Raw genomic sequence first — 23,052 nt, forward strand, 5'->3', positions numbered from 1 at the left:
CCCGTTCGTAAGTTAAAAATACCTCATTTTCTAATTTTTCAGAATTAATCCCCCCCACCCCCCACCCCCAAAAAAAAACTACCCCAAAGAGAGCGGATCCGTTCCGGTTATGTCAATCATGTATCTAGGACTTGTGCTTATTTTTCCCACCTAGTTTCATCCCAATCCCTCCACTCTAAGTGTTTTCCAAGATTTTAGGTTTCCCCCTCCCAACCCTCCCCCCCCAATGTCACCAGATCCGGTCGGGACTTAAAATAACCGCTCTAAGACACGATATCCTTCCAAACGTCAAATTTCATTAAGCTCTGATCAACCGTTCGTAAGTTAAAAATACTTCATTTTTTCTATTTTTCCGAATTAACGGGCCCCCCACTCCCCCCAAATGGTCAAATCGGGAAAACGTCTATTTCTAATTTAATCTGGTCTGGTCCCTGATACCCCTGCCAAATTTCATCGTCCTAGCTTACATGGAAGTGCCTAAAGTAGCAAAACCGGGACCGACAGACAGACCGACAGAATTTGCGATTGCTATATGTCACTTGGTTAATACCAAGTGCCATTAAAAGGGGAAACACCCCCTAAAAGTCATAGAATCTGAATAAAAATCCCACCATCACATTCAGTGTATCAGAGAACCTTACTGTAGAGGTTTCTAGCTCCTATCTGCAAAAATGTGGAATTTTGTATTTTTTGCCAGAAGAAAGATCACGAATGCTTTTTGATTTTTTTTTTTTACAGAGGTGATAGAATCAAACCAATGGTCCTAGAATGTCGTGAGAGGGCTCATTTGAACGTAAATTAAAAGTCCTAGTGCCCTTTTTAAGTGACCATTTTGTTCAACGTAGTAAAAAAATCTAATAACTATGTCTTTGAGGACCACTTAATCCCCCAAAGTCCCCGGGAGAAGGGCTAAAAGTTATGAACTTTGCCCACTATATAGTTCACACATAGTACTCGCTATCAGGAAATATATATACTTTTTCAGGGGAGGGGGGTCTAATTGGGGGGGGGGATTACATGGGAGGATTTTTACCCATCAATGGAGGATTTTTTCATTGGTAAAGAGAATTTTCCATGAAGGTGGTGTCGGATTTCCCAGCATTATTTAGAAAACGATCAAAAATTAAATAAAAAAAGAAAGTTTTTTTCAATTGAAAATAAGGAGCAACATTAGCCTAAAACTTAAAGCGAACGGAAATTATTAAGTATATAAGGGGGTTCACACCTCTTCAATACCTCAATTTTTACGCTTTTTGTTAGTATTTTCAAAAGAGCTATTTATTCTAATTACACACCCATTGTGATTAAGTGGTCATTCTTAAAGAATTGGAACAAAATTCGAACTTTACTCGGGAAATATTGACGAGGGGGCGAACCTCTTTGTATTCGCAGTAATTTCTATTCGTTTTAAGTTCTAATGTTGCTCCTTACTTTCAGTTGTTAAACTTGTTTTTTTTTTTATTTAATGTTGTTCAATGGCGGTCTTGTCGTATTGGACTATAACGAAAGATTGATTAAGTTGGTTGCCGGTTAGGTCACGTTTCATAGACACGAGATAATGTTAGGTTAACAAAGAGTGATATATTAGGTTAATGTTAGTGATAATATTAGGTTACCTTATACATTCATCAGAAAAAAAATCCAAAGGAAGTGGAAACTTTATAAGGGATTAAAGAGTGACATTTTGAATATAGTAAGGAAGAAGAGAAGTGGGCGAAGCTATATTAGTTTCTTTCAGCTTACTATTTCAACGCACTGCTATAAGTAGCAACAGTCAATAGGTAAGAAATAGGGTGCTCAACCTTTAGATTAGCAATTAAGTCTTCAAGAAAGATTTAAAGAGTATTGGTGTAGTTTATTTTCCTGGGCATATAAACTCCTCCTCTTGAAAACATAAGTTCAAAACACCTCTAAGGTCTACCCTGTCTTTACCTTTGTCCTTATATCTGCCATCTATTTCTAAGACACAAACACGGATAAGTCCCTGGAATCATGGCATGGCACCCTCTGAAATTCAATGTCAAAGAATTTGTCCAGTAGCCCAGAATATATCGGCTATTTTAATATTAATGACAAGCATTCAACTTCTTAATAATTTCAATGTTTAATATGTCCCTATGACACTGAAGTATTTTGATGACAGTTGAAGTCGACCTCACGCATAAAAAATTTGTTGTAAAGTTCGGTTTAGCCCCCTTCCATTTAACTTCACCGATTTCAAAAGGGAAAATTGAGGTCAGTGAAGCCCAAATAAACCTTTCAGAAATCCTTATTCTGAACTTTTGGGAAGAGTGAGGTTCATTTGTTTATTTCTAACCCCTCAATAAATACAACGAAAGTACACAGAGAAGGAGTACAGAATAGAGAAAACGACAAAATAACGGAATAAGAAAAAAAAGATATCACAACGTTTATCAATACAGCTAATAAAGATTATCTATTAAATACTTAACAACTGATACATATACAGTTTAAACATCGCTGTATAAGAAGGGGATAGCATGGATGAAAACTGATTTTGTGACTATGTTTCAAAATACATTTTGACAGATCAATTGATGGGTTGGTTATTTTATATTTGCGGACTAATGGTGAATTGGGTTGAGAGGTCCAAGGAAGAAAGAGATTCGAGTCAAAATCTGTTGAGAGGACAGCGGACTAATTGGATCATTTAATCGTTTTTAGTATCTTTTTGAACATGGTTACCTCAAAATCAGGATGCAATAGAGTTGAAGCCGAGCCAGACAATTTGATAGGAGGACTGATTATGATAAATATCGTAGAAGGGTCAAAAAGGCTAGGTTTTGTATATTATTATACTCGTTTGTTTACGGACATAGACTTTTTTAGTCATTTACTAAACATTCTAGCCTCAGATTTACGGAAAAATTTTATTACTTTAAAATATTTTTGCAACCCTTTGCTAAGGTTTTTGCAACCTAAAAAAATCATAACAAATTCAAAAGCCTCAAAATAATCAAAGAACCAAAAGAATAAACCGGACACCGGGGTGGCTCAATCGTTCAATTTTGCTGTCTTCAAGGGATGGAGCACGAATTTCCTACAGATTCAAGAAATAATAGGAAATATTACTTTAAAAATATAGTATCCATATTCTTCTAGAGCAGAAAGATAACCTCCTTTTTGTATATGAATACGATAAACGAAGGCGACAACAACTTTCAGAGTATTTCCAATTTCTCACTAATTATCAAGTGGCTCGCCTCTGCCTTAGCAAACAATTATGTTGAAAACTTTTTCACAAAAAAAGTTAATAATATTTTTTCACAGAGCATCATTGAATCTAAGTAAACTGTTAGCCAAGCCAAAAAATTTAAACAACTGTTATAAACCAGACGGAAGTTTTCGTCACTGCGATGCCAATAAAGAAGAAAACATTCAGTGAATATTTAAGACTTGGCAACGCTTCAGAATTTTTTGTCGATCTCAATAAGTAAAAGCACAATCAGAAAACAATAATACTTGTAGATAAATTAGATATTTATTTTTGTTGACACATTTACATGTAAAAGTACAAGCTTCATCTAAAAGAATTGCTAATTGAATTAAATAAATGAAGTATTTAAAAGGTGACAAAACTTCAAGTCTTCTTTTATCCCAATCAGTACTAGTGTAAAAAAAAAAAGTAAATCTGATTTTGCAAATGGTTTGGAGAATTTGAAATTCTTTCTTCCTTAACAGCTTTTTTCGAATATTAAAAAAAAGCGGACGGGAATGTTGTGTTGAAAAGCCTCATTCAGCAATTGTACGAGAAGTAGAAATTATTTTTCGCTAAGATTTTGCCTACATTAACAGCCACAATTATGTTCGATGTTTTCAAACAGTTCGTGGTAACGAACTGTCAAACAGTTCGTGGTAACGAACTGTAGTAAGGAGCGACCCAGCTCAATAGTAAACAAAACTCTAAAAACCGGAATTTTGATGCTAAAAGATACATCAAAAGAATTGGGTTTTCATGTTGATTTTAAATATATAAGTTTCATCAAATTTAGTCTTTGTCATCAAAAGTTACGAGCCTGAGAAAATTTGCCTTATTTATGAAAATAGGGGGAAACACCCCCTAAAAGTCATAGAATCTTAACGAAAATCACACCATCGCATTCAGCATATCAACGAACCCTATAGCAAAAATTTCAAGCTCCTATCTACAAAAATGTGGAATTTCGTATTTTTTGCCAGAAGATAGATCACGAGTGCGTGTTTATTTGTTTTGTTTTTTTTTCCCCAGGGGTCATCTTATCGACCAAGTGGCCCTAGAATGTCGCAAGAGGGCTCATTCTAACGGAAATGAAAAGTTTTAATGCCTTTTTTAAGTGGCCAAAAAAATTGGAGGGCACCCAAAGTCAATCGATCAAAATTTTGAGATAGCCATTTTGTTCCGCATAGTCGAAAACCATAATAACTATGTCTTTGGGGATGACTTACTCCCCCACAGTTCCTGGGGGAGGGGCTGCGAGTTACAAACTTTGACCGGTGTTTACATACAGTAATGGTTATTGAGAAGTGTACGGATGTTTTCAGGGGGATTTTTTTTTTGGTCTTGGGGATGGGGTTGAGGGGAGGGGGCTATGTGGGAGAATCTTTCCTTGGAGGAGTATGTTATGGGGGAAGATAAATTCAATGAAAAGGGCGCAGGATTTTCTAGCATTACTATAAAAAAAACAATAAAAAAAAACATGAAGAAGTTTTTTCAATTGAAAGTAAGGAGTAGCATTGAAACTTAAAACGAACAGAGATTATTACGCATATCTGGGGTTCTAAAAATACTTTAGCATAAAGAGCGAGGTATTTGATAAATATCTCGGTCTCTATGCTAAAGTATTTTTAGTAATTTCAACTATTTATTCTACGGCCTTTCTGATTCAGGGGTCATTCTTAAAGAATTGGGACAAAACTTAAGATTTAGTGTAAAGAGCGAGGTATTAACGAGGGGACAAACCCCCTCATATACATAATAAAAATACAAAAATGTAAAAGTTTGTTACGTAAGTTAATTCTTAAGTTACATATATTTCTTAATAATAAAAACGTTCGTTAAAAATTAAAAGTTCTAGTTGCCTTTTTAAGTAACCGAAAATTTAAAGGGCAACTAGGCCTCCTTCCCCATCCCTTATTTCTCAAAATCGTTTGATCAAAACTAACGGAAAGCCATTTAGCCAAATAAAGAATTAATGTGCAAATTTCATTTTAATAATTTATGTGCGGAGAGCCAAAATCAAACATGCATTAATACAAAAACGTTCAGAAATTAAATAAAAAACTAGTTTTCTTAACTGAAAGTAAGGAGCGACATTAAAACTTAAAACGAACAGAAATTACTCCGTATATGAAATGGGTTGTCCGCTCCGCAATCCCTCGCTCTTTACGCTAAAGTTTGACTCTTTGCCACAATTCTACTTTTTAAAACAATTAAGAACTTTAGCATCAAGAGCGAGGCGTTGAGGAGGGGACAACCAATTTCATATACGGAGTAATTTCTGTTCGTTTTAAGTTTTAATGTCGCTCCTTACTTTCAGTTAAAAAAACAAGTTTTTTATTTAATCATAAGAAAAGACTACAATGGAAAACTCGTTTTTGCTAATTTTAGTTTTGTCAGAAGAAGCAGAAGTGAAAAATTCAAAATCATAGAAGACTTGATGGAAGAAAAAGATAAAAATATAAATCATAGGAGAAAAAGATAGAGAATTGAAAATGATAAAAAATGATGTAGAAATGCTATTCTAAAATGAAAGACCGAAATTACCTGTCAAGCTGTTTGTCTTCCTTTGGAAAGCTGTCACTCCCTGAATTACCGTCACCGTTCATCAAAGCGATATTATCTGTTCCCCCTTGAATGCTCTTAAAAAGATCTAGAAGAAAACAATTTTCTAAAATAATAGTCAGATAAAATATAGTAATATGAACCTTGGCGTCATTTTATGCAAACATCCCAAGGAAAGAATCTGAAGAAATATATATATATATATATATATATATATATATATATATACCAACACACGTCAATGAGAATCATTCCCATAGCACATGGTCGATGAATAAAATTTATGTTAATAACTTGGTTACGTTTAGATATGGGTTTTTCTCTTGTTTTTAAGGGCTAAGTTATGAAATTCGTTTGACGGGGATATACAAAGTAGTTGGGGTGTAAGCGAATTTTAAAGGCTGTTGAAAAATGGATAATTTGCTGAAAGTGATTTTAGTGATCGAGCTGGTAGGATATATAATTAATAGAATAAAATGGTATTAAGTCGTCAATATTAGTAGTCTGTTTATATTATTATTGTATTTTTGTTTTGATTACTGTGTGTCAAAGAAGGATTTAAGTATTGAGGTAGTCGTTACAGGATACACGATGTCGTAGTTAGAATTTGCTAGAATTTTCTAAACCCCTTTTGAGTTTAATGTAAATTGATATTCTTTATTTATTTTGTGTATTTTTTTATTATCCCTCCTCCATTTCACACCATGGCATTCGGAGGGGATGTGAGTGTGTTAATTTTTTTTGTAAATATTGATAATAAACAGATTATGCCCATATATGCGTCCATTAAAAATATGAGGTACTTGTGTACATAATGATACATACTCGAGAAGTGAAGTTAGGTTAATCCTAATGAAATTAAATAGAAAAAAACAAGTTTTTTAACTAAAAGTAAGGAGCAACATTAAAACTTAAAACTAACAGAAATTATTCCGTACATGAAAGGAGCTGTCTCCTCCTCTCCGTGCCACTCTTTACGCTAAAGTTTTCTAGAAGTAGAGTCAAACAGTTCGTGGTAACGAACTGTAGTAAGGAGCGACCCGGCTCAATAGTAAACGAAATTCTAAAAAAAACTAAATTTTGATATTAAAAGATTCATCAAAAGAATTGGATTTTCATGCTGATTTTAAATATATAAGTTTCATCAAATTTAGTCTTTGTTATCAAAAGTTACGAGCCTGAGGAAATTTGCCTTATTTTGGAAACTAGGAGGAAACACCCCCTAAAAGTCATATAATCTTAACGAAAATCAAACTATCGCATTCAGCGTATCAGAGAGCCCAATTGCAAAAATCTCAAGCTCCTATCTACAAAAATTTCGTATTTTTTGCCAGAAGACAAATCACGGGTGAGTGTTTATTTGTTTTTTTCCCCAGGGGTCATCGTATCGACCAAGTAGTTCTAGAATGTCGCAAGAGGGCTCATTCTAACGGAAATGAAAAGTTTTAGTGTCCTTTTTAAGTGACCAAAAAATTGGAGGGCACCTAGGCCCCTCCAACACTCATTTTTTACTCAAAGTCAACGGATCAAAATTTTAAGATAGCCATTTTGTTCAACATAGTCAAAAACCATAATAACTATGTCTTTGGGGATGACTTATTCCCCCACAGTCCCCAGGGGAGGGGCTGCAAGTTTCAAACTTTGACCATTGTTTACATACAGTAATTGGGAAATGTACAGACGTTTTCAGGGGGATTTTTTTGGGTTTGGGGAGGGAGTTGAGGGGAGAGAGTTATGTGGAATGATCTTTCCTTGGAGGAATATGTCATGGGGGAAGAGAAATTCAATGAAAAGGGCGCAGGATTTTCTAGCATTACTACAAAAAAAAAACAATGAAAAAATAAACATGACAAAGTTTTTTCAATTGAAAGTAAGGAGTACCATTAAAACTTAAAACAAAAAGAGATTATTACGCATATGAGAGGTCTTCTCCTTCTAAATACCGCGCTCTTTATGCTAAAGTATCTTTAGTAATTTCAACTATTTATTCAACGGCCTTTCTGATTCAGGGGTCGTTCTTAAAGAATTGGGACAAAACCTAAGCTTTAGTGTAAAGAGCAAGGTATTGACGAGGGGACAAAACCCCTCATATACATAATAAAAATATAAGAATATAGAAGTTTGTTACATAAGTTAATTCTTAAGTTACGATGTTTTTACTAATAAAAACGTTCGTTAAAAATTAAAAGTTCTAGTTGCCTTTTTAAGTAACCGAAAATTTAAAGGGCAACTAGGCCTCCTTCCCCATCCCCTATTTCTCAAAATCGTCTGATCAAAACTAAGAGAAAGCCATTTATCCAAAAAAAGAATTAATATGCAAATTTCATTTTAATAAATTATGTGCGGAGAGCCAAAATCAAACATGCATTAACTCAAAAACGTTCAGAAATTTAAAAAAACTAGTTTTTTAACTGAAAGTAAGGAGCTACATTAAAACTCAAAACGAACATAAATTACTCCGTGCATGAAAGGGACTGTTCCCTTCTCAACGCCCTGCTCTTTACGCTAAAGTTTTTTACTGTTTAATAAAGTAGAGTTGAGAGAAAGAGTCAAACTTTAGCGTATAGAGCCGGAAGTTGAGAAGGGAACAGCCCCTTTCATACAGGGAGTAATTTCTGTTCGTTTAAGTTTTAATGTCGCTCCTTACTTTCAGTTAAAAAAAACTAGTTTTTTTTTATTGAATTGTGAGAAAGAGTCCCACTTTAGCATAAAAAGCGAAGCGTTGAAGAAGGGACAGTCCCTTTCATATACGGGATAATTTCTGTTCGTTTTAAGTTTTAATGTCACTCCTTACTTTCAGTTAAACAAAATTTGTTATTTTAATTTAATTTCTGAACGTTTTTGAATTAATTCAGGTTTTCATTAAGGCTCACCGCACATGAATAATTAAAACGAAATTTGTGTATTAATTTTACTTTTTTTTGTCTAAATGACTTTCTCAAAGTTTTGATCGGACGATTTTAAGGATAAGGGGTGGGGGAGGGGAGCTATTTGCCCTCCAATATTTTTGGCTACTTAAAAAGGTGGCTAGAACTTTCAATTTTATTTACGAACTTCTTTATTATTGATAAATATGGGTAACTTGTAAATTAACTTACGTAACAAACTTCTAAATTAGTGTATTTTTATTACGTATATGAGAGGGTTCGCCCCCTCTTCAATGCCTCGCTCTTTACACTAAAATTCGGATTTTGCTCAATTCCCTAAGAATAACCTCTGAATCACAAAGGCTGTTTAATTAGGATAAATAGCTCTTTTGAAATTACTATAAAATACTTTAGCGTAAAGATAGAGGTGTTAAGGAGAAGACGAAACCCCTTATATACGTAATAATTTCTGTTCGTTTTAAGTTTTAATGTTGCCCCTTACTTTCAGTTGAAAAAACTTGTTTTTATATTTAATTTACCATTGTTTTTTTTTAAATAATGCTGGAAAATCCAGCACCCCCTTTTATGGAAATTTTCTTCCCCCATGATAAATTCCTCCATGGAAAGATCGTCCCACGTAATATGATGAAAATATAATACTTTAGAAACAGATTCGGGCTATATATTTGCACACTAGGAGAGGGATTTAAGCATAGCAGGTCTGTATGTAAAATGTCTTAGCTACAATTATTCTGCATATTATGAAGTAAAAATTGTTTTCTAATTTCACGCTTTCCAAATACTTTACCCCCTCCCCCCTAATGTGCAAATATATAGCCCAAATTATATAACTTTAATGTATTCTTTCACCCGTCACTTGTTTTCCACTGAGCGTAAGCTAATTGTCTCTAAGTACAGACGGATAAAACCGATTTGCTCTTGAGTGTGTACACTTATGGACATAAGTACCAAACATGATACTGTAACATACTGTAAAAATATGTTACCACTCCGAAGAGAAAGAATAATATAATATCCAATTATCAATAGTTGTAATTATAGGAGGGATATAAAGCAATTGTCAAGCTCAAAAGCAAAGGGTCTATGGTATCTCTTATTTTCATTATTTCATAATGGAGTGAAAATAAAGGTTACATTCTAGAATTTAGTTGTCATTAATGATTATGATTATCTGTTATTACTTTTAGCTTAATATGGCAAATAAAGACAAATTAAGTCTATGGAATTTGTAATATTGTAAATAAAAGGGGTTAAAGTTGCAATTTGCTCTAGACTTAAGTTATAAAAGTTGCTTATAATTTTATATTTCCCGTTGTTTTAGACTGAAAGTATTGACATATAATTATTTATAGTTGATGATGATTGATTCCTGGAGCGCACCTAAGGTTTTAAGTTTTTCCTGGGAATAGGTTTTAGTCCTGGGGACTAAACTAAAATCAAAGTGAAAGAAAATATTTTGTCTTCATGGAGATAACGCCTACACAAATTTGAACCATTGGACAAAGTCCCACAAGACAAATCTTTATTGCTTTCTAGTTAATTAAGAAATTTGCTTGGACTGGGAAAGTGAGGTTGAGAAACGAGAAGATCGGTCAAGTGGATAAATTCATCTACCTAGATAGCAGTATTAGTAAAGATAGCGGATGCAGTAAATATTTCAAAAGTAGAATAGCCACGGACTATTTTGAGGTACCCATCTGACTGACAGTATCTTAAACATTAGACTGCACGAAAAATGTCGTTTTAATCATTTTCTAGAGCTATAGTGAGACAAAGGTTGAGATGGCGAGGACTCGTTCTGCAGATAAAGGATGACAGATTGCCAAGAGTTGTCCTTTTTGGCCAACCATCTAGGGCAAAGCAAAAAGTAGCTTGTCCTACACCTGGGTGGGAAGAGGTTGTAAGGAAGGATTGAAGGGAAATTTGAACTTCCTAGGAGGGTTTTTAGAGGGAGGCTTGAAATATATTGGGGTGGAGGATAAGGTTGCGTAGCTGTATTGGTCTCAGGTGGCTTGGTGCTACAGTGGGTTGTTTGTATTAGTAGATCTTTTTTCTTGCACTAGATGTAGTCCAAATGTATTGAGCAAGAATCGCATTCTATTTTAAATTCATTTTGGATGTTTGACTAAGTAAGATTCAAAGTTTACCCGCACTTGATCATGTTAGCTGATGGAGGATGAGGATTGGAGGACATTAAAATGTTTTTCTAAACCACCACCTCCTGATTGAAGTAATTTGTTGAATGTTCAAAGTCTGAGCATCTCGCTATAGTAAGCCTAGTCATTTTTTTAAGCTGCCTCATCTCACGTCCCAGATAATCCTCGACTAAACCCATTTATGAGGGTTGTGTTTTGAACATAAATTTTATGTAACAGCAAAAAAAATGGAAAGCTTTGTGTGCTTTTTAAAAGGTATTATTAAAAAGTAATTGTTTACAAAATGAAAATATATTGGGACCTTAAAGATTCGGTATAAAACGATTTTACTCGACTTTGATGCAGCGGCGTAGTTTCGACAAATAAAACAATCGTCAAAATCTAGAGGCTTCAGGGAGGGCATAAACCCAAAAGCGACCAACTTCTGGAAGACAATTGCATTGAGGATCCTTGATTCAATAACCTTGTTACTGAAGCAGTCAATCGTATTTACTTAATGCACATTTTCTGTTGTCGCAATTTCAAATCTTTCCTCAGTGGAATTTTTTTCTAAACAAGAATATGGCCAACTGACTTGTTATCAGAAACCCAGGCTTAAAGAGCTCAACTCAGGAAAAAATACTATTTTCATGAGCTGTCTAAAAAACAGAATTCATTTTCAAACTGGACTATGCAAAAGACAAGAAATACAACAATATACTGTTAATCTACTCAAGTCAGTAGCTTACTTTCTGTAATAAATTGCTACTAGATTTTTTTTTCAGGAGATCTGAAAACTCTCCATAGACTGGAAATCTTTTGTCACTTGAATATTCACATGGTCATAGTCTTTTGTACAGTACATGTCTATCTCCTTTTTCTTCATCCTCCACGCGAGATAAAGGCATTCAGAAACCTTTTTATATAAATTTAGACACCAAGCAGTGAAAAAGTAAATAGCATTAGAATTTCCGAGAAAGATTTTGGGAACTATTTTTTACGGAAGGTAACATACTAGTATGTGTCAATTAAGAAAATTTAATAGTTACCCTTAACTCTCTGGGAGGTACAAGGTATGCTTTTTCTGTTCTGGAATAAGGTCACGTTCCTTAATATTTACTACAGGGAATATGCTAACAGTCAAAATTGAATTTTGGTACTGATTTACAAACAGCAACTAAGTTTTCTTCTTAATATTATTAAATCTTTCATGACATTGGATTTGGAGAACAATATTGTAGAACAGTAAAAATTCAGTTTAAAACAGGCTTGATTCTATTGGCTGAGGCTGTACGTGACTCTAGGTTAGGAATGAAGTATTCTCAAAGAGAAAATCTATGTCATTTCTACCAAGCATAATACAAGAAAAACTTGCAATTTTGAGTATCTCGCAAATAGCCTAATTCCTTGGGTGCTGGGAAAACCAATTCTTCAAATATCTGTTTGTATCCATACTATCTTTATCTTTGGACAGAAGACACGTCAAAGTACTCGTAGAACTATAACGCGTGGAACTCGCATAAGAGGACTGAGGTCTCTACGGAACGAATGAACATTAAAGCGACGCCACTGTCCCATCAAATTGAATTTATGAAAAATTCACCAAGGCTTAAGGTTTTATTATACGGAGTAATATTACTCCGTATATGAAAGGGGCTGTTCCCTCCTCAACGCCCCGCTCTTTACGCTATAGTTTTTCACTGTTTTAAAAAGTAAATTTGAGAGAAAGAGTCAAACTTTAGCGCAAAGAGTGGGGTGCTGAGGAGGGAACAGTCCCTTTCATATACGAAGTAATTTCTGTTCGTTTTAAGTTTTAATGTCACTCCTTACTTTCAGTTAAAAAAACCTGTTTTTTTTATTATTTAATTAAACTTAAAACGTCACTGACAAGACCAGGGTAACAAAAAGATAATAAAAAAAAATTGAGTTTGATTTATCAAATTAATGTTGCGTACACTTGCATGTCTCCGAAAACGACCGATTTTAGAGTCTTTAGCTCATTTGGGTTGAAGTTGTGTCACTTTTAGAGTAAACTATATACGTTTGTTTTTTATTTAATATTAGAAAATAGGACTAATTCATAGATTTTTTCTAAAAAGCCTAAGTTGTTTGGGAATATTAGCCATTTTTTAACTCACAGCAGGGCGTTCCTTTTTTTTGTTCTCATGGTGCAAAGGGTTCTTTAACTTGTTGTCTTTCATTACTTCACAAGACTATGGAACTGTTTATTCAGTAAAATTTTGAGCATTGAACTTTAAACATTTAAAACTTTTGGACAAGTTTTATACCCGTAATAAAATATGATCACGATCGTGATTTTTTTTTCTATATAGGCTACCCTCTCATTAATCAAATTGATATTGTTCGCATGCATTGAATAGAACTTATTTGTTTTCATTATGGTATTCCTGCCCTTATCTCCAGAACTACCAAGGTTTGCATACAGATAGTTGAAAGATGAAAGGACTGTCTCGATGAATCTTTTGTTTTTTGTTTTTATTCTATACTCTCCTGCCCTTAGATATATGGAAATATTAATAGAATAATTTAAAAAATCATCAGGATATTCTCGACCATCTTAAGATTTTGATATTGAACGGGCAGTAAGCAATTTTTTAGATGTTGTTCGATGATTATTAAAAATTCGTTCCCAAAATGCCAAGCAACTAAATACCATCTGGTAACCAAAGTGAGGGATGTTTTTAGAACCAATGCTCATAGACTGTATACAGCTTCCCCAGTTAAATTGCGCAGTGTTTTATTTTTTAGTAACAAATCATGTATGATATTATTAACATATTTTGGCCAATTCCCACTTTAACCTTTGTAACTGCTTTGTCTAATGGGACTTCTCCCTGATGCTTGTGCCTTTTTATACTTTTTACTTGTTATTTCGGTGGGTCAGTTTGTTTTATTCTTTTTTTATCTGTCTTTGATCATAATGAAAATGCTTATCCAGCTTTATCTTAATTGCGAAATAAATTGGCTCTAAAAACTCTTTTCAGATTTTATTTAGCTGAAAGCTGATGTTCATGCAATTCCTTCTGGTTTTGCCCCTCCGTCTGAATCGCTTTAAATAAGTCACGTGTGCAGTCATGCCTTGATTAACTTAATTTCCTAGGCTATTGTGCAAACAAATATTTATGAGGAATCCACGCATGAGGACTTTGAATCACTTTGAAATTTCTGTTAAGAATAGAAATAAAGGTTTGTTTCTTAGAAATACAGCTTGATGGAATTATTTCGTTTTATTAGACTTTTTATTTTTGTTTTGCTATACTTACTTGCTGTTTTAGTCTGAGCTGGGTACAAAGTGTTCATAGTTGAAGATTTTTGACTCTCAGTTGAATTGTTTAGCTTGGACAGCACTTCAACTGGTTTGACTTGCTCACTTCTTTGACAGCTCTGGCCACCTGGTGGCCAACCAAATTTAACGTTGTATTCAGATTTGCCAGAACTTAGTTCCATGCCAGTTTGAGACTGAAAAATAAATATTATACTCTTGGATTCTTCTAGCTATCTCAGAAATGTGAAATACTCCATACAATGCAACCATACTTGTACATATACATCTGTACCCCCATAATCGAGACGAATGAATGTCTCCTTTTGGTTCGAAAAAAACTAGATAATTCAATAGTATTGTAGTTTTCATTGTCCATAAATAACCTTTTTTAAGAATAGTAATGATTCTTAAAGTCGTGATTCAGTATCTACTGATGATTTAATTACCGCAAAGTTTCACGGTTGATCAGTCACACGAAAATGCTATTGGCATGATAAGTTGAGGAAGTCTAGATGATTTTCTTCTGCCATTTCTTCTATTTTGATTTTGAATACAATACGAATATCAAATTAATGAGTGCTGTAATGGACCACTTGATGGATTTTTATGTGGAAATACGCGGCGAGGGTTAGATCCCCCTCTGCCTTAGAGCCAACGCAGAGACCTTTGTTGTCAAAAAAGTTTCGGTAACTAATTAAGCGGAAAGACTCAAATTAATGAACTTTTCACCAAATCAACATTCTTGGGGAATTTGGAGCGTAAGCGTAGCCATGGAAAAGTTCCTTGTTGAATGTAATTTTTCTATTTATATTTAGTTGAATTTGTTGATAACCCATCAAACACATCAGTGATAAAGACGGATAAACAAAAAAGACCAGATGGAAATATAAAGTAGTACTAAATACTATAAATATAATATTTTATGATTTAAAAATCCCCATACCGGTTTAACCAACACAATATATCACAGTTGGTATAATAGGTTCGAGAATTCTGTCAGTAGCTGGACGGTGAATTTCTTTTTTTTTATAAGGATTACCTTCCTCTTTTAAAAAAATTGAAACCGTCACCTTGCTTAACCCAATTTATAACTGGTCGCAGCCACTTAAATCATTTCCTACACAGAGTTGGGAAAATTGACACTCCCCTCTGCTTGTATGGTGGTGTTGAAAATTGCCATCAACTCCCCTTTCAATGTGCTAATTATTCTTTTTCTCGGTCACTATTAATGAAGTGTTCAATTGACCTTTTAATCTTCTTTCCTTTCGATTTGTATTTACTTAGTGTTTGTAAGCTTACTCAGTCCTTAGTAATGCAATTTCTCATTGATACGGTCTGATTTGATCAACGTTCATAGTTGATTATGAAGTGACATGCTTATTATTTAGACAGTAGTCCTTTTTGTCTCTTTTTATTTTACCTATATTTTTTTCTTCTTCTCCTTTCTGTAATTTCCTGTGTTTATTTCTCATTTTTTTAGCTCCAGTTTATATCTTTTTTTTGTAGTTGTAGATTCGAAACACAGGGTTTCAAGTTTATTCACTAATAAAGTATATATTTATCTATCTATGGGGTAAATTGCATAAATGTTGCTCCTGGTCTTCAAAAACCATGACAAGTTTAAAACACTTCGGTATAAATATTCAAGTTTTTTTAGTACTTCTAAAAAAAGCTTCTTATAGTTCCAATGAAACGAACCTTGAGTTCAGTAGTTTTTCTGAAAGAATTGGGTTAAAATTCAAACCTTTGTTGACGAGCTCCCTCTTACACGTAATAATTTCTGTTCCTTTTGAGTTTTAATATTACTCGCTACTTTGATTTTAAAAGAATTTTTTAATTTCATTGCTCATTGAATACAACATGAAATATCTTTGTGGTGTTTCATGGTGATCGTTCTGAATTTTAAATGATTGAACAGATGAATAATCCTTCACATGAAGTTATCATTATTGCATTAGGTGGAGTGAATCCTTTTGCCAAAGTGAAATTTGACTTTGTTAGATCCTAGCCCTGTTACTCACATTAAACTCATTGTATAATAGCTAATTGACTTAAACATTCTATGTTTGTAATATATATTTTTTTTGTATATGTGCACAAACTTGTCAGCTTAACCACATTATTCGTAAACAATTTATATTTATGAGAGGCATAGATTTACAAGAAAAGATTGATGTGCTGACACGACTTAGATAAGTGAGGAAGGTTATTAATAAGATAAAGCCACGAACCTTGTCTCAAAGAATAGATTTTATTTCATCAATATATTTAGTTCCCAAACTATTGAGCAGCGTTGAATACTACAATTTTTTTGTATAGAAAGGGCAAATAATCATAGCCTGGTTGATAGGTGCAGCATCGTCATCGGAGTAAATAATATAATCATATAGTGCATAATCATATAATAATCCTATAATCGTATCGTAATATAATCGATATTGTGGATTTTTTATCGAAAACAGCTCCATATTATTTCGGGAAAATTGGCATCCTGGGATTTTCTGGTCTAAATAAGTGATCTATACAGGTCAGAAGTTTGAGAAAATTCGCAAAGAGCCTTAATTTTAGAAAAAAGAATCACGTCTCTGACGTCATATTTATATAAATATTTTTTGCCATGACGTCATGAACCAACATAAAAGTCTCCACTCACGCTATGGACCTTCAGTTGCGACAAGGTCAGTTCGGCCAGCTAAAGCCAATGGCATTGCTAAATTGTCTGAAGCAATCGAAATTCAAAAAGAAGAAGAAGAAACACAAATGCGGTTAGAAGATATGCAACAGCGAGTATCAAAACGTTTCAAAAACGAAAATGAAGAGCAAAAGCAGGGCCGACGCAGGGACCTTAGTAGTCAAGAAGCGTCGTTAATCTGATACAACGCAGGCGGTTAGAATATATGCGAAAGCGAGAAATAGAGTGTGTCAAAAATGAAAGTAAAAAGCAAGGTCGCCGGTACTTAGAAGACATGATACACGTAGACATTCTTGCCTGCAAAAACAATCTAGGATAGAACAGAATTTTGAGAAAATTTGTTAAGAATCTGAATTTTGGAAAAAAAAAATATTCATGTCAGTGATGTCATTTTTGTATACATCAGTATTGCATTGGACTTAAAAGTATGTGAAATTTTAGTTTTTAAATAAATGTTATTTTATGTTAGTTCTTAGTTCTGAATCTCTGAATATATTATTAAAGTACAAAAATATTTATGGCGTCTCGTCAAAAATTACAGTTTTTTGAATGAAACTAGATAAATGCTTGAAAATTTTGAAAGAAATTTTATTTTTTTAGATTGAATTCACTTATATGATAAAAAGAGAGATACGACAGAATAAGCACCTGCAAGTTTGCAGTTTTTAACGCAAACAGTTATATAATGCCTATAGGAAGACCCAAAAAACGAAAATTTGCAATTGCAACAAATGATAATTCTATTGAACCAACTGAGATATCATCTGGCTAAAATAAGCGGTAGTGAGAATTACAAGCAATCGCGAGAAAGCGATTTATGAGAACGTGTTAAAAACGGAATGAAAAAAAATGTAGCGTTAGAAGAAAAGCGACTGCAACAATCAGAAGGAGTCAATAACGAAATTGAAGAACAAAAGACATATTACGATATAAGAGCCACGCCATCACGACTCTCGACGACAACAAAATGTGGCGCAAAACCCAGTAAAATCTAAAAAAAATGTCATAAACAACGCAGCTCCTTATTACAGGTCATTGGGAACCTTTAGCGTTGTCTGTTCTCCCTGGGAGGTTTGGAGGTTGCTACTTACAACAAGAATCAATATATAGAAGCTTAACACTTGCTGAGTGCCAGGGCCCACTTCAAAATCGCTACATAGTATTTTTCTTAACTGTCATATTGACATTTGTGGCCAGTAAAGAAGATCTAAAAAGGTCACAACTTCAAGGAAGAATTTGTATTTTTCCGCTGGTGGTTGTTTCAAACTTATGGTGATGCCAAGACATGAAAAAGAGGCTCATATTGTCTGCTGTTACAAGATAATTGACAATGAGAATCAATATAAACAAGCTTGGAGTCTGTCACGTAGCAATGACAGGACGTGGCCTCAAAATTGGCTACATAGTTTATTTTCTTCTTAAAACTGACAAATTGACATTTATGGACACAAAAACGATCTAAATAGGTCACAATTTTAAGAAAGAATTTGTATTTTTCCGAGGGTGGCTGTATCAAACCTGTGATGACATCAGGGCATCAAGAAAAGACTCAAGTTGTCTGTGGTTAGAAGATTAAGCGACAATTAAAATCCATATACAGAAGGCAACCACGCGCAGAGTGCCGGGGCCTGGTGGCGATGCCGCCGAGCTTCCGGTTCTTATTTATTAGGCTGATAATAGAAAGAATATTATTTAGCGATTACCTTTAAAGGCTTTTGATTGAAAATAATTTTATTTAATGGAGATATAAATGAATAGTCTTTCATTCTCGAAGCACTGTGATAGAAAAAAAAATCTTTTTGTCCAAATTACTTTTGCCTTGGACATTCTTTCCTAAGGCTTTGAGAGAGAAAAACTAATACTTTGACTTAAAGAGTAAGGGACTGTGGTGGGCGGCAGCCTCCCACATATACCGGATAACTCGTGTTTTAGTTTCAACGTTGCTCTTTACTATCACTTGACAAAACTAGGTTTTGTATTTAATTTCTGTTCGTGTTTAATGTCAGATTCGGAGTATTTCAGGAAATGTCTCTCTAGAATCTTAGTTTTTGAATTTTTCCGATCTTTCTCACTGTATCAACTATAAATCTTGTTATGCCACAAAAGGACACCAGGTCTCTTGTGATACTTTTGCGACGACTTGTTCGACTCCAATAGCTATTTAAATCATAGTTTTAGGGAGTGGTAGGGTGAAGGAGGAGAAGATTAAGTCCTTAAATCAAGCAGGACTACTACATCTGATAATAATCAATCTAGTATGATCTGCAAAAAATATGATTTTTAGCTACACCCGTGAAAAATATTACAACGTGCTCACATAACTCCTAGCAGTTTTAAATTGCTGCCAATAATTATGGCATTTCCATATTTTGTTGATTTGCACCAAAAAAAAACAAAAAAAAAAAAAAAAAAAACAACAGACCCAGGATTGCAACATTTTCTATTAATAAAAAAAAAAAATGCCCTAGTCTTTCTGTCCTACATCTAGTATTCTTACACTTTTGCCCTAATCTAATATCAGCAAAAATCTAATGAAAGAATTGACTGATCAAAATTTTTTGAATAAAAATTTAATAAAATTTTATCTGCAATAGATCAGGATTCTACTGTTTTTTTTTCTTCTGATTTTAGGATGAAAGTCTAGTAAAAAAAGCTAGAAAATTCCAGCATAATTTCTGTATTTGATCACTAGATGGCATTATCACACAATTACTATCGTTAAATTACTATTACACACTGTTTTCTGAGATGACACAAGAAAATAACCCGCGGCTTGACTTTAAATAAGCTTTTTTGTTTTGCGTTAACTAGAAAGACTAGTATCTCACAGAAAAGGGCGAGGTATTCCTGCTTCTCTGGGGCGATCTGCTGTGATGTCTGTCCAAAGAGTTTCTCTGACTCCTTTGACTAGCAGTAGCCTTTCTATGTTGCAGAGGTGAGATTCTTGGACTTGGTCCTTCGGAATGGCTTTTACAGAAGGATCCGTAATTCTTTATAGACGGAGACCCGTTCTAAAAACGGAACATGCGTTACTAGTACACTAGGCCACTACCCTTTAAAGCTTCTTATGAACTAATTTTTTGATAAGGGGCGAATCCTTACAAAGCTAAATAGTTTAAAGTTTTAACGAAATCTCTTAACAGTTCTTTATACAAGCTAGCCTAGCAAGACATACTGCTGGAATCATGCATTAAAGACATAACTCTTTGACATTTGTTTTTTATCTTAGATTCAGTGGGGTCTTTATTACATTTTACCTGAGTATGGTTTCGAGTTTGAGCCCAACTTTCAAAAATTGGCTACTGGCCTAAATAAAAAAATGAGTTTGAAGTTACTATTAAGCAATATGGACAATTCTGATAATACTGTATTTCAAATAAGGACAAATTGAATGGGAGACGTTTTGGGTGAACACAAAGTAATGAATAAGTAATACGTTTCTATTTTTGATCGCTCATCTCTCGCCAAAGCTAGTGCAAAAAAAGTTAAGCTTTCAGTTTGAAACTTAGGTCTAAGTTAAAATTTCACGATAAGCAGAGATTCAAGCCAAAATAGCTCATTTCATTGCCTAACCCAAAATCATAGTTACCAAGTAACGAAGAATAAAAAGTATATTCAACTAAGTGTCAATAACTGGATATTTTGACTAGAAATTTTTATTTTAATGCATTGTCTTACAAAAAAAAAGAAAAAAAAATACCGGTAATTATGAGCGCAAGATTTGTTTCGTCCGCGCTCGAAGGTCATTTTGTTTTTCTTAATTATAACATAATAACTTGCAAGTATGTACTTAAGTTTCAAGTATTTAGGTTCCTACATAAAAATATATTTAAGTAGTAAATTTGTTAGGAGTGCAAAGTGTAATTGAAATACAAAGTGTTCAATTTTTATTTTATTAAGACGCTTTTGGTTCTACAAAAATGAAAAAAATAATACATTTAATATAACTTGGATTTAATAGACTCGGTTGTCTTGAAATTCTTCTTCGTTGTTTCCAGCTCAATTTCTTACTGGCTATGACTAGTCTGTTAATAGATCACTCAGTCAGTAGCGCAGACTAGACGACAGTGATAGACCAGGTAATTTTTGTCCACTGGCCCTCCTAGGCTGGAGTAGTTAAGATACTTTCATCGTTTTTTAATGAACGATTCGCCTCATAATCACACATATCAATAAATACAGGAAATTGGTTTGAAAGTTGTATCAACAGTAATTTCTTCCCATCTCTACCAACACTAGGTTGTTTTCAAAGTCGCTGATGGTATCATAGGAGAAAGCTAGAAACGCAGCTAGGAATATTAGCGAAAATGCTTTATCCAACAGTTCTTGGAAACGAAATTTAAGTAAGGAGCGATAGCAACCGAAACTCTAGGAAATGGAATTTTGATATCAATAACTATATCAAAGGAATCAGCTTATTATGATGATTCCAAATATATTAGCTTCATTAAGCTTGGTGTTACCCATAAAAGGCTACGAGCCTGAGAAATTTGCCTGATTTTCGAAAAAGGGTGGAAATATCCCCCAAGAGTCAAAGAATCTAACTGAAAAATCCACCATCAGATTCATCGTATCAAAGAATCCTGTTGTAGCGGGTTCAAGCTCCTATCTTCAAAAATGTGGAATTTTGTATTTTTTGCCAGAAGAAAGATAATAGAAGCGGGTTTATGTGTTTTTGTTTGTTTGTTTTTTTCTCAGAGGTTTTCGTATTGAGACAATGGTCCTAAAACAACGAGAGAGGGCTCACTTGATTGAAAATCAAAGGCTCTAGTGTCCTTTTTAAGTGACCAAAAAGATTAGGGAGAAACTAGCCCCCCCTCCCACGCTCTTTTTTCCTCAAAATTGTCCAACCAAAATTTTGCGATAGTCATTTTGTTCAACATAGTCAAAAAGTCCCAAAACTATGTCTTCGGAGATAACATGACTCCCAGTCCCTGAAGATAGGTCCATAAGTCATAAAATTTGCCCATTGTTTACGTATAGTATTTTTTATTGGGAGATATACAAATATTTTTCAGATGGGGAGGATTTGGGCTTGGGGTGGGTTTCCATGGGGATAATTTTTAGCGTTGAGGCAAATTTTCGGGGGTGAGCTTTCCAGGAGAAATTTTACCCTTGGGCGATTTGACAAAATTCCTACACGAAATTCTTTTGATTGGTCTTACTTTCTCTTTGTCTACTCAATGTTGCATGTGGAGATATTTCACAAGAATTGTCCAATGAATTGTCCAATTGTGTTTGGATTTCCGGGAAATAATTCTAAGGAAGAGTCGTTTCCGGAGAGATCGGAAAAACGACTAGAACTTAGTCTTATTCCAATGAAAATAGGCTAAGGAGAATTTTCCAGACTGGAGAATTTTCCATTCTGCAAAAATGATGATAGAGTTGCCCAGGACGAATTTTATGGGGAAGGGGGTGATTACATGGGAGGAACTTTCCACGGAGGAGTTTCTAGAGAGAAGAGGATATTTTTCATGGAGGGTGAGCCAGATTTTCCGAAATTATTTGAAAAACGATAAGAAATTAAATAAAAACAAGTTTTTTTTCAAATGAAAGTAAGGAGCAACATTAAACCTCAAAACGAATAGATATTATTCCGTATGACATGGAAATCCTTCATCCTAAATAGCTCTTTCACTAAAGTTTGATTGTTTGTCCCAATTTTTTAAGAACGACTCCTGAAACACAAGGGCCGTTTAATTAAAATAGGAAGCTTTTTGAAAAGTGCTAAAAACCTTTAGCGGGAAGAGCAAGGTATTGAGGAGGAAGCAACCCCTTCATATCTGGAATAATGTCCGTTTGTTTTGAATTTTAATGTTACTCCATAATTTCAGATGAAAAAACTTGTTCTTTTATTTCATAAAATAAAAAAAAACAAGTTTTTTTTAACTGAAAGTAAGGAGCGACATTAAAACTTAAAACGAACAGAAATTACTTCATATATGAAAGGGGCTGCTTCCTCATCAACGTCCCGCTCTTTACCCTAAAGTTTGACTCTTTCTCTCAATTCTTCTTTTTAAAAAAGTAAAAACTTTAGCGTAAAGAGCGGGGCGTTGATGAGGAAGCAGCCCCTTTCATATACGAAGTAATTTCTGTTCGTATTAAGTTTTAATGTCGCTCCTTACTTTCTGTTTAAAAAAACTTGTTTGTTTTTTTTTTTATTTCATTTCTGAACGTTTTTGAATCAATGCATGTTTTGATTTTGGCTCTCCGCAGAGGAATAATTAAAACAAAATTTGCATATTTTTTTTGGCTAAGTGGTTTTCTCA

General features: G+C 34.0%; 1 protein-coding gene across 11 annotated transcripts in view; it reads right to left on the reverse strand.

Annotated features, from left to right (window-relative positions):
* Nucleotides 1-23,052, reverse strand: part of LOC136031071 (nuclear protein MDM1-like) — a 195,303-nt gene that overhangs the window by 66,538 nt on the left and 105,713 nt on the right. For 6 of the 11 annotated variants that reach the window (XM_065710322.1, XM_065710323.1, XM_065710324.1 and 3 more), the window contains 2 exons: nt 14,090-14,285; nt 5,765-5,870 (listed from right to left, as the gene is read on the reverse strand). In XM_065710322.1, the coding sequence (XP_065566394.1) occupies nt 5,765-5,870; nt 14,090-14,285 (302 nt within the window). Of the gene's footprint in view, nt 1-5,764; nt 5,871-14,089; nt 14,286-19,611; nt 19,795-23,052 lie in introns of all 11 variants that reach the window. The other 5 variants (XM_065710319.1, XM_065710318.1, XM_065710317.1 and 2 more) reach the window with 1 other exon arrangement.

This window comes from Artemia franciscana, chromosome 9 (assembly GCF_032884065.1).
Source record: "Artemia franciscana chromosome 9, ASM3288406v1, whole genome shotgun sequence".
Classification (NCBI taxonomy): Eukaryota; Metazoa; Arthropoda; class Branchiopoda; order Anostraca; family Artemiidae; genus Artemia; species Artemia franciscana.